Below are 10877 nucleotides of genomic sequence, written 5' to 3' on the forward strand. Positions count from 1 at the left end.
ACTTACTTTTATTTTTTAAAATTTGATAGGCTTAACATATTAAGTTCGAATTTATATAATAACTGGCAATATACTCTGATTTCATCAAATGGTTGGAGTAATATATAGTAAATAAAAAATTTTAAAATTTTAGGAAAGATGCAACCTCATCATAGGGTCATTTTATTATTTGTATTAATTATTTAATAAAAAATTATTAAAAATATATATGGCCCCCCAAAACTATGGGACGCTCCGCCTCTGTAAGCAGTCCAAACAGAACCAAATATTATCATTAATTTCCATGGACAAATGGTAGCAACTCTAGGGGGTTGAGGGGTGTTCATCGAGCCTGGGTACACTGTTTATTATCCATAGCATATGAAAAGAAATTAACATAGAAACAAGTAAAAACAAATTGCTTCCAATATTTCCAGTAACAATATCTCAGTATTATCTTATGCCACTATAAATTCAATTCCTGGAGGTATCTTTGCTTGCAGCTCCATAGCCTGCAGCTTAGCACATTTGTAATCCCATGATTCTCTAAACCTAGACTCATCTCTGTTGTCGAGGTAATATGGCGGGCAAGGATCAATCATTAACTTCTCAAGCAGAGCAAGTGGAAAACCAACTCCATCACAGCTGGAACCCTGACAAACCCATAGAGTTTCACAACTTTAAAGCTTGGATGAGGATTTTCCAATGAGATCTTCGATTAACTCCCTGAATGAGCAATTTGAGCAGAACGTAGTCTGTGATGAGTCCCTGGATGGCCAATCTACGCAGTACATAATCTGTGACATAAAACAAAGGCAGACATAGATATAGGATCCAAATAGAAGCGAAACACAAGACATTTTGAAAGAATTCTTGCTGCAGACACTTAGACAGTGCCAAAAAGCAGGGGAGATGGGGGATACATGAGCTCAGAAACACCCAAAGCAAAGGCAAAGGCAAAGGCAAAGGCAAAGGCAAAGGCAAAAGAAAATTTACCTTGAGCGTAAATGTATGTAACAAAGGAGCCGCTGTTAGCAGTGAAGTGAAAGGAAGGAAAGAATGGGAAACACCTGTAATTCCGCTCTCCAATTCCAAATGCTTGAGATTACTCAGTGTGGGAATGTTCTTAAGGAACGGCCAAGCCTGGGAAAAAAATCCCATTTTGAAAAGTCTAGAACAGTGCAAAAGCAATTTTCAGAGGATAAACCAAAAGGGCACATGCGGATTAAGTAAAAGTATAGCACTTACTTTAGCTCCTGACACATCGAAACTAAGAGACTCCAACTGTGAGAGAATGATTTGGAGCTGCGAAAGGTGATAAATTTGATGTAAATAGTTTCCTCCAACTAATAGCTCCGCGAGATGGGGTAGATTCAAAGTAACAGGGACACCATCGCTTCCATTGTAAAACAATGACACGAGATTGACAGCATAAATTTCAACCTTCTTCAGGGAATGGCAGTTTCTTAGCTCCAAGCATTTCAGGTTGGCTGATGCATCAGCAGCTACAAACCTTGTTAGAGAAGTGACTCCCACCAGTCTCAAAACCTCAAGCGATGGACATTGAGTTAAAAAGTAGTCAAGTCCACGTTTTTTAAACTTAAGGATGTAAGACAAGTAAAGCTTGAAGCACATAGCAAATGCAAAGGGGAGGAGTAGCTCCCATCATTGCGATAAGGTAATATGGCTCCCAGGCAGTGTTCGCGTCTACCTAGGTCTCCGGCTCCAGGGAAGTCTCCGCCTCTAAGTAGGACTCCGTCTCCAAGGAAGTGTCCGGCTCGAAGGAGTCCTCCAAGGGAGTGTCCGGCTCTACGTACGTATCTGGCTCTAAGTAAGTCCAACTCAAGACTTTGAGCTCTTTTGTCAATGGCGAAGCTGATCCAATTATCAACATCCGAGTTAGAGTTCACATCAGAATGAATTCATAAACCCTTTATAGTTGGAGCTCGAAGTGATTGCAGAATTCCGTTTACCCAAGTCCTAAAGTCAAGCCTTTCAGCATCATTCTCTCCTCCCAAAATAGAAGGAGACATCACATTTACTTTAGCGGAAGCATCAAAGTCCAGAAAGCCTCTAAAATGCGTCCAAGAAAGTCTCCATTTGCTTGAAAGGATGCTGGTACGCACCGCTTCCTCCAAGGTCAAGCGAGATAGAATATCTGCCATGACTTCTTTTGGCAATGAAGTGATACGATCGACCTTGGTATCGGTTTCTTCTATTTCAGGTTCAGGGTTACCCTGCAAGCAAAAGGGAAGGAACACAATCTTTCTCAGGTTTCATACTTGACATTGCCATGGCTATGTACTCGTCAAATTCGGACCAGGTAAGATCAATTTCAAACTTCAAGTGTTGAATTTCATATTCACGAATTTTAAACCAAAAGATGTGAAATTCGAAAAAATTAAAATCCAAAAATACAAATTTAAATATAATGATAAATAATTGGGATTGGGAACACAATACATGCAAGCAAATAATCAGGTAAGACTAGGACTAACAAATAGCATTACAGCATTAATTAAGACCAAAAAGAATAAAGTTGATATACATATACAGCATACCGTTGTACTTAGGATTGCCTTCCTCTTTTCCATCTTGTTCAAACCAACAATTTTAGGAAAAGAAAGCTGCCCTGATCATACACAGATAGAACCTTCGGCCACAACCTCCTCAATTTTCGCCTATAAATATAAAGGAATAATCAACTTATTGATATTCAAAGCATAATTAACAGCAAAATCATGCAAAAAGCGCTTACGAAGAAACTATATCTTTTTTTCTAAGTCTTTTTTTTCTACCAATGCCATACTATAAGGATGAAATGTATGTACCTTTCAAATCATTAAAACCCGAACAAAAAAAAATTTCTAGCACATAGCAGGATTTCACACTTCTAGAGCAGGATTTCCCACTTCTTTGAATTAAAAGTAAGGTGTCAGAAAAAGTTTATGCAAATCATGGAAAATCAGATAGATTGTGCATACCCTTAGGTAGTGATTTGTAGCTTTAACCATAGCAATATCTGTTTCCTATAACTTAAGAATTTTTAGCAACCCAAATTCTTAATGAACCTCTAAAGAACAAATCAACTGAAAATCTTGATATATTAATCTTGTTTCTATTTTTTTTTTCTTTCAGGTGCATTTTTCAAATTCGTGTTCCACATACTGTGCAGTAGCTATTGTTATCATCTTCAAGTTGGTACCTGAGACAAAGGGCCATGCCTTGAAAGAGATTCAGGCTTTTATAGAATAGAGAATAGGAAAACCTGATGATGCTTGCATGCTACAGGAATATGTAGAATGTTTGTCTTGGTTTTATGTCTAGAATTGTATTAGAAAATAACACTTGTTACAGATTGTCCTTTCCTAAGGATCAATATGAAGTTTAACCAAGATAAACATTTGATTAGTCTGCAAACTGATCAAAACACCTATTTACACAATTTTGCACTAGACTAAAGAAATATGGTAGACAATAGAGATCATCAACTCAAAATTTTCATAAATAACATAATAACCTGCCATTTAAATAAGTAAGCAAAGATACCTTGGAATCAGTACTCTCTTCTATTTCAGGTTCAGAGTTACCCTGCATGCAAAAGTAGAAGGAACACAACCTTTCTCATCGACCTAGTGATGTTGAGTTCGTATTCTTTAAACCAAAAGATGTGAAATTGAAAACAAAACTAAAATCCCAATGCTCTGCCTCTCATCCTTCACAGATAGGGATAGAATTGAAAAACTCAAGCAGATAACTGCCAACCTCATCAACTTTAGCCTATTTTTTTTTTCTTTTTTATAAGCTTTCCCCTATGAATTGGAGATTGGCGACGACGTGATCATGTTCATGCAACTGACTGTATCTGTATGGAACTAATTAAAGAAAGGGCAAAAGTGAGGGTCCGGCCCATCATACCTCTCTTTGATAGGCCTGGGCTCTTAAACCCCATCGCATTAGTCTGTCTCTCTTGCAAGAAACCACCCAAATTCTTTATTACCCACAAGAATTCTTAGCAAAATCAAATCAAAGTTTAACCATGTTTCTGTCGAGGTTTGTTGGGAGGACAGCTCTCTTGGCAGCTGCTAAGTCAGAACGCTCAGCTGCTGCTGCTGCGGCCGCAACGGGTCGTAACCCTCTTGAGCAGTTCTTTGAGGCTGATAGAAGCCCTGATGACGAAAAACCTGTCTACGGTACAATCCTTGTATACTTATTCATTTTCATTCTACTGATCGTGGGTTTTCTTTGCTTTTTCCATTCTTGTTTTTTTTTTTTTTCCAAATTCCTGTTAAAATATCTGCTGTTTCTATTGGTGGTGTTGTTATTTTCTTTGACTAAAAAAGGAGGGCCGTAGTCCTAAATTGTTAATTAAAGAGGGAAAGTACAGCTTAGAGTGTTGAAGTCAATTAAGTAATGGAGAAAGCAGTTTACATGTTTTAATCTTTGGTGTTGAGTATGAATGCTTAGTATAATGTGAGCATTGTTTCAATCGGGAGAGAGAGAACAGAGTGTATGCGCCTTCATGTGAAGCTGCAATTTGATTTATGATACTCCTTAACATAAGACTGCACGTCTACGTGCCTTTGCTGTCATCTTACCCCCTGTATTCCTGAAAAATGAAAATTGGCAATTAGCTTGTCAGTTTATAAAATTGTTTTAAATTTCAATGACAACATTTCACTGTGTTTCTTCCATTCATAGCAGCAATCCTGGGACCTAGAGTTTATAATTCATAATGAAGTAAAAGCCATCAGAAATGATTGAACATGTCTTTGAAACTGATACAATCTTTGAACTTCTTGAAAGTTTGAAGCTGCGGGTTACTACACATTCATGCTTGTTTATCTCGCTGACTTTATGCAAGTGATGAGTTGTTAAATGAACTTTAATGGCCAGTGTTTCCCAAAGTCGAAGTTAAGAGTCAGATACAGTGCTTTTTAAATGGCTCATTGTAAAACAATTTGTAAAAGTTTTATTGAATGTTAGATATCATTCATTAACACAAAAAAGGATAACTGTTGAGATACTAGCTACCTGTTAAAAAATGCTCATAACATTGACCTTATAAAAAAAACTCAACTTTCTTTGTTTTTGACCTTATGAAGTCAAATAATGCAGTCTATCTGTTTGAAGTTGTTGGATAATTGGTGTTTTGGTACATCTTGCAATTTTGGGATTAATGTGATACTTTTATTGGAGTTCAGTGTCTAGTACTCTTGAGGATCTGCTGATATATGTTATTTTGGATAGGCTGGATTGCCAATCACTGCAATAAGATTTGCAAGCATAGCTGTTTATTGACTGGAAATGCAGTTTCCTCAAGAAACACACCTGATTTTCAATATTTTTTTATATGATTGGCTTGATCCTAAAGCAATTCTTTCCTTAGAATCCATTAGCTAATAAAGCATGTAAAAACTGTTGAACTCTTAGATGAAGGATGTACTGATCTTGCTGCATTTTGTTTCGTTTTGTGTTTTTTTTCTTAGGCAGGTGCGCTCTTATATAGACCTGGGTTAGAAGCCATTTTTTACATAAAGTAACTAATAATGTGTAAATTTCTATTCCTAATTCTACTTAGGGTAGTAATGATATTCTATAGAAAGGAGCAGATAATTTATTTTAATTTTTTAAATGACTTTTTTCCTGAACCCCTCTGCCTACCCCAAGAAGGCAGGCCTGAAATTCAAGATCTAAGCTGACCCACCTAGCTACTGTGGTAGTTCAAGTTAAAGTTCATGTTCTGATTTGTCCAATTTTTTCTCCTTAAAATTTTATTTCTGTCAGGTCGAAGTTGGAAAGCTTCTGAGCTGCGTCTAAAGTCTTGGGATGATCTCCATAAACTATGGTATGTTTTGTTGAAAGAGAAAAACATGTTGATGACTCAACGGCAGATGCTTCATGCCCAGAATCTACGATTCCCTAATCCAGAACGTATTCCCAAGGTATAATCCTGTTGCTTTTGCATGTCATTGACATACCAGTTTTAGCAAATGGATGGATGTTATTGACATCTAATAAATGTTACTATCACAACAAACAAAGTTGATGGGTTCTCTGGATGGTTGGTCAAGGGTGGCAGAAGGCCAATGATTCTTTCCGTTCACTTCTTGCTTCTGATGGTTTATGCGGCCAGCTTTGGGAAAGAATAGAATTCCTTCCCCATGATTGATGTGTTCATTTATATGCAAGTTCTGCTCTTGCAGAGATCCTTAACATCATTCAAATTTCTGTCTGTCCTTTGTAAGATCTGGTGGACTTTAAACACTTGTATACCAAGGTTCTCCCTTACTTAAATGCTGCTGAAAATGTTAGGAGAAGGTTTTTGAGCCTTGTAACAGAGCCAGTGTAGGCTATGTTAACCACTTTACCCTACAATATCTGAATTCTGGGATGACTTGTATCAAGCAAACGACTTGAAATTTCTTAATCAGAAATCTACCAGTATCAAATGCTCCCTTGAGGGTAGACCTACTCTAAAGAAGTCTTTAGCGCGTAAACTCATTTTATGGGAAATATGTGGAGGAGAAGAATTTTAAGAACTGGAATGGCCCATGGACTTCTTAATGGCCTTTCGGTTTAGGAGGCTTTCGAGCCCTGATATTAGACAGTTAACTGTTATTAATATCATGAGCAAAAATGTCATAGTATATTATCTTTTTTGTGCTTTGGGCTCTTTGGATTGGTAGTTTGAAGCTAAAGTGACTTGAGAGAGGCCCTTCCCCAGTTATTACTTGACATCTATTTGATTAGCAATGCCAATGTTTTTTGTATTTTATTGTCAGTTGTGGGCTGGATCTGACTGAGGAAGACTTGGAAAATTCATCAATGCTGATTGCTGGCTTTATCTTGGAAGTTTCAGACTGCTACTCATAATGTTTTCTGTGCATTTTCAATTTTAATACCCTCACTTGCTAATACTAATATTTTGAGTGCAATCTTTTGTAATTCAAGTTCCAGATTGTTTATTTTATCTTTCAGGAAGCACATGTTGCTAACTGGAGTTTTTGTTTTTTACTGGTTGTAAAATTTAGGTAAGGAAGTCAATGTGCCGTATCAAGCAAGTACTTACCGAAAGAGCAATTGAAGACCCAGATCCCAGGAGGTCTGCAGAGATGAGGAGGATGATAAATGCTCTGTGATATTGTACTAACCTGCTCCACTCTGTTTCTGAAGGCTTTCTATTGTTTTGTTGATTTTTCCATATGTTGGACTGCATCCTTCCATTATTGCATCAAAACATATTAAAATAGCCACCTCTTTATGAACATTACTAGTCTTTGTTTCTGTTGTGGATGGCACAAATTCAATAGGGTGGGGGATGATACAACGACAATATAACTATCACTTCTCATCTCTGTTGGATTAATAGAACATGAGCACAGGTTGTCTGTAGCTGTGAGAACTCTGAAAGCACCCTCTTCCCGTCTTATTGCCCTTTTGTTACTCTCATTTCTCACTTGAAATCTTTCTAATGTTGAATATCTGAGTTTCACAGCCATTGTTGAGTTTGTTAGGTCAATCGTCCGGAATCCTCATCTTCCCAGACTTTAAAATATGAATATTTGCTGCCTACTTGTCACCTGAACAGAAATTGGGGGGACAGATCAGAAGTTTCTGTAGGCAAGCAGGATTATCAACGTGATATATATATAGTTCTCCAAGCTCTCTCAAGCTAGCTTTGACTGCACTAATTACCATAAAAAGGCACACAAAACAATGGTAACAAGAAATTACTACAAGAATTGTATATGAGAAAATCTCTGGGGAATACCCTCTGAACTCTGAACACTTTCCAAGGATTTTGGGTAATCTGCTAATGGTAAAATTAGATGATTGACATAGCTTTCAAAGCACCAGGGCAATGCCCAAATGAAAAGAGGAAGGCCCTTTTATCCGTTTGTGTGGATGATCGTGACAGATAACGAAGTCCAAGCTGGTTTCCTATTCCGCCAGATGGCTATCCATATAAGTCAATGCAGGATAGATCTGTCCACCGCAATGATCCAGACTGCTCATTGTGCACACTTGTGTTTTAAACATACCCAGCTTCAGGCCTTGTCATTTTCACTACCATCGCAGCCATTGACGTTTTCCTTATTTGTGCTTTTTCCTATCTTCCTTCCTTGTGATTTTCATTGTCAAAGACCAACAATCAAGTTCGCAACCTCCAACCCTTATGCTCTTCTCCTGTTAGGCCTGAAAGCTCCCCTCGTGGCAACTTTTTCCGTGGGGTAACTACAAACCTAGGTGTCCACGATGGGTTTGTATTGTTTTATTTCCCCTATCATTCTCATTTCCTGCTAAAAGACAGGGCTGGGTTACATGTACTGTCAAACGTTTGAGAAAAAGTAAATAAGATGTTTCAATCTCATATCGAGTAGAGCAGGTAGGCAAAGAATTAAGAAAATAATGATACCGTGACATACACATCAGCTACAGAAATAATCCTTTTTAGGGATTATTAGGCTGTTTTTGTTGAGAGTTTGAGACTCGTCCCTCCCCGGGAAACTAGAACAATAAAACATGTTTTGAAGCAATAATGCCGCTGATAATGGGGGGTGGAAGTGGCCCAAAATGCCGCTTTACACATGCAGAAGGGAAAGAGAAAAGGAGATGAGGATTGTGACTGCTACGCTGCTCTATGGATCTAAAATCCTATTCTGTTCCAGGCCTAGAAACAAACTTCATTGCTTTGGGACCGACTAGATGCGGACACAATACTTCTTCTGTAAACGGCACATCCCTTTTCCTTTATGGACCATCTTGAACAACACCAGCAACCTTAGCCTCCAAATCTTAGAGCAGCTTGCCTGCCAACTGCACATTCAAAGAGCTGGCCTATATATCCCCCATGCCGTCTTTGATTTCTAGACCCTTCTTTGTTTCTCCAAATCCCAATTATTCCAACACAAATTTCTTGGTATTGGGTACTCTTTTCTTTCACATAATTACACTCAAGTCAATTTTGGTACATCAAGGATTAGGGTTACCCCAATCTATCTATTCAAAGAAATAATGGGACTCAATAGCAATGGCTACAAATCCTCCCTAATCAACTTCCCATAATTTGCAAAGGAATTATCACATTTGTTTTTCCTCCCCTTAAAATGGGACTGGATTAACCAACCCCACTACCAAATTATTTCCACCAGATGTGATGAATCCATCTACCAAACAAAATGCAAAAACCCGAAAGAAAAAAAGTAATATTCAAAGTTTGGAAATAACCAATTTAAGTAAATCATATTCAAATTTCAAAATAGATAAAATGTATAAAATAAGAAGAAAAAATTGTGAGAGATAACTTTCTTTATAAATTCAATTCAAAAATATCATTTATTATAATTTTAATTATTTTTAGTTAATTTTTTGCATGACTTGATAATAATACCCTTTAAACAATTTCAGACAAATTAAAATGGTTTTGGTTTTTTCTATCTTGCCATCAAGACAAAAATTTCAAAATTAAATACCTATTTCTCTTTTTTGTCAAATATTGTCTATCTTACCATTCAGCTCTTTCTTGCTATCCCAAAGAACAGAGATGATATCAAAATATGTGTTTTACGTTCTTGGATTTATTGGTTTATATTCATAGAACCCCAAAGTTAAGGGATTGAAATCGATTAAATATATCTATAAATTAGAACACTGTATGACTTTGACAACTTAAACCTAGTTAGGAGCAAGCAAATAAATTAGTTATTAAGTATTGCATAACTAATTTTTAGACATTGTGTAATTGGTTTTTAAGAATTGTGAGATTGATTTTTAAGTATTGCGTGACTTAATAATTGCGTCTTTGATTTTTAAGCATTGTGTTTTTGGTTTTTAAGTATTGCGTGACTGATTTTTAGGTATTACGTGACTAATTTTTAGACAATGCTTAAGTCACGCAATGTCTAAAAGTTAGTCACGCAATGCTTTACTAACTAGTCACACAATACTTATCAATAATTCACGCAATGCTTATCAATAATTCACGCAATGCCCTATCAACTAGTCACACAATATTTAAAAATTAGTCACGCAATATCTAAAAACTAGTCACACAATATCCAAAAACCAATTACGTAATGTTTAAAAACTACCAAAACTACTGAATTTTATTTAACAAAATCAACAACTTCAAACAACACACCATATTCTATTTAACAATATAATCAATGAATATGTCTACTTTGCGAAGAATGCTCAAAAGATTTTCTTCATGTATAAAAAACCATTCCAAAATGCTTAAAATGCTTAATACGCTCAAAGGTTTTTTTTAATGTATCAAAAATCACTCTAAAATATTCAAAATGTTTAAAAGTTTCTCTTTCTGGTAAGGAATACTCTAGAGATGAATGGTCTTACGAGAAAAGTTAAAAAAATATGAGTCGGTTTGAGGCACAGATCTAAACATATAGATCGATTTCATTAAGGATAATTTTATTCAAAATTAATTTTTCTTAATTAAAAATAATTAAAATTATAAAAAGTGTTATTTCTAAAAACATCTTATTTATGAGGAACATTTTGAAAAGAACCCAAATAAAAAATTATCTTTCACGTGAGAATGCAAATGTAAATGAATCAAGTTATGTTTAAAAACGAAAATCTATGAACTTACTATTCAAATAGTATAAAATTGATATCAAATCTCGTCTCAACCGTTGTAACTTATCTACAATAACTTGAAATTTTGATTTTCGAATTTCAATTTTAGATAAAAAGTTGCTCCTTTATAATATTTTTCACCAAAACTCTTATTATATAATATAGAAATTTGTAAAATTCTTTTGTGCACAAAATAAAAGAATCTCAGTTTAGAAAAATTGTTGTAGAGAATCCTATGGTACAAAGAAAGTTGTTTTCCATTCTATGAGACAAGAGGGAAAGAAAAGATTGAAAAG

At 35.9% G+C, this 10877-nt stretch overlaps 2 protein-coding genes and 1 long non-coding RNA gene across 4 annotated transcripts; 2 read left to right on the forward strand and 1 right to left on the reverse strand.

The window, feature by feature from the left end:
* Positions 1-233: 233 nt before the first annotated feature.
* On the reverse strand, positions 234-1739 carry LOC18603850 (uncharacterized). Of its 2 annotated transcripts, none has more exons than XR_016025394.1 (3): positions 1228-1597; positions 976-1150; positions 234-776 (listed from the first exon to the last, which is right to left on the reverse strand). XR_016025394.1 is itself a non-coding variant. In XM_018118495.2 (3 exons), exons 1-3 carry the CDS (start codon positions 1612-1614, stop codon positions 660-662), a joined length of 651 nt encoding a protein of 216 aa, XP_017973984.2. In that variant the 5' UTR covers positions 1615-1739; the 3' UTR covers positions 234-659. The 2 variants fall into 2 exon arrangements, 1 of the variants encoding a protein (XP_017973984.2); XM_018118495.2 differs by having other exon boundaries at positions 976-1122; positions 1228-1739.
* A 349-nt stretch (positions 1740-2088) lies between these two features.
* Positions 2089-3399, forward strand: LOC148763416 (uncharacterized). Its single transcript, XR_016025395.1, has 2 exons — positions 2089-2302; positions 3118-3399. It is a non-coding gene; the product is annotated as an uncharacterized LOC148763416 (long non-coding RNA).
* A 589-nt stretch (positions 3400-3988) lies between these two features.
* On the forward strand, positions 3989-7411 carry LOC18603851 (ribosomal protein L29 family protein). The gene is made up of 3 exons (XM_018118496.2): positions 3989-4172; positions 5767-5924; positions 7014-7411. The coding sequence occupies exons 1-3, from the start codon at positions 4019-4021 to the stop codon at positions 7119-7121; spliced, it is 420 nt and encodes a 139-aa protein (XP_017973985.1). The 5' UTR covers positions 3989-4018; the 3' UTR covers positions 7122-7411.
* The last annotated feature ends 3466 nt before the right edge of the window (positions 7412-10877 follow it).

This window comes from Theobroma cacao, chromosome 3 (assembly GCF_053813885.1).
Source record: "Theobroma cacao isolate CCN51 chromosome 3, ASM5381388v1, whole genome shotgun sequence".
NCBI classification, from domain to species: Eukaryota; Viridiplantae; Streptophyta; class Magnoliopsida; order Malvales; family Malvaceae; genus Theobroma; species Theobroma cacao.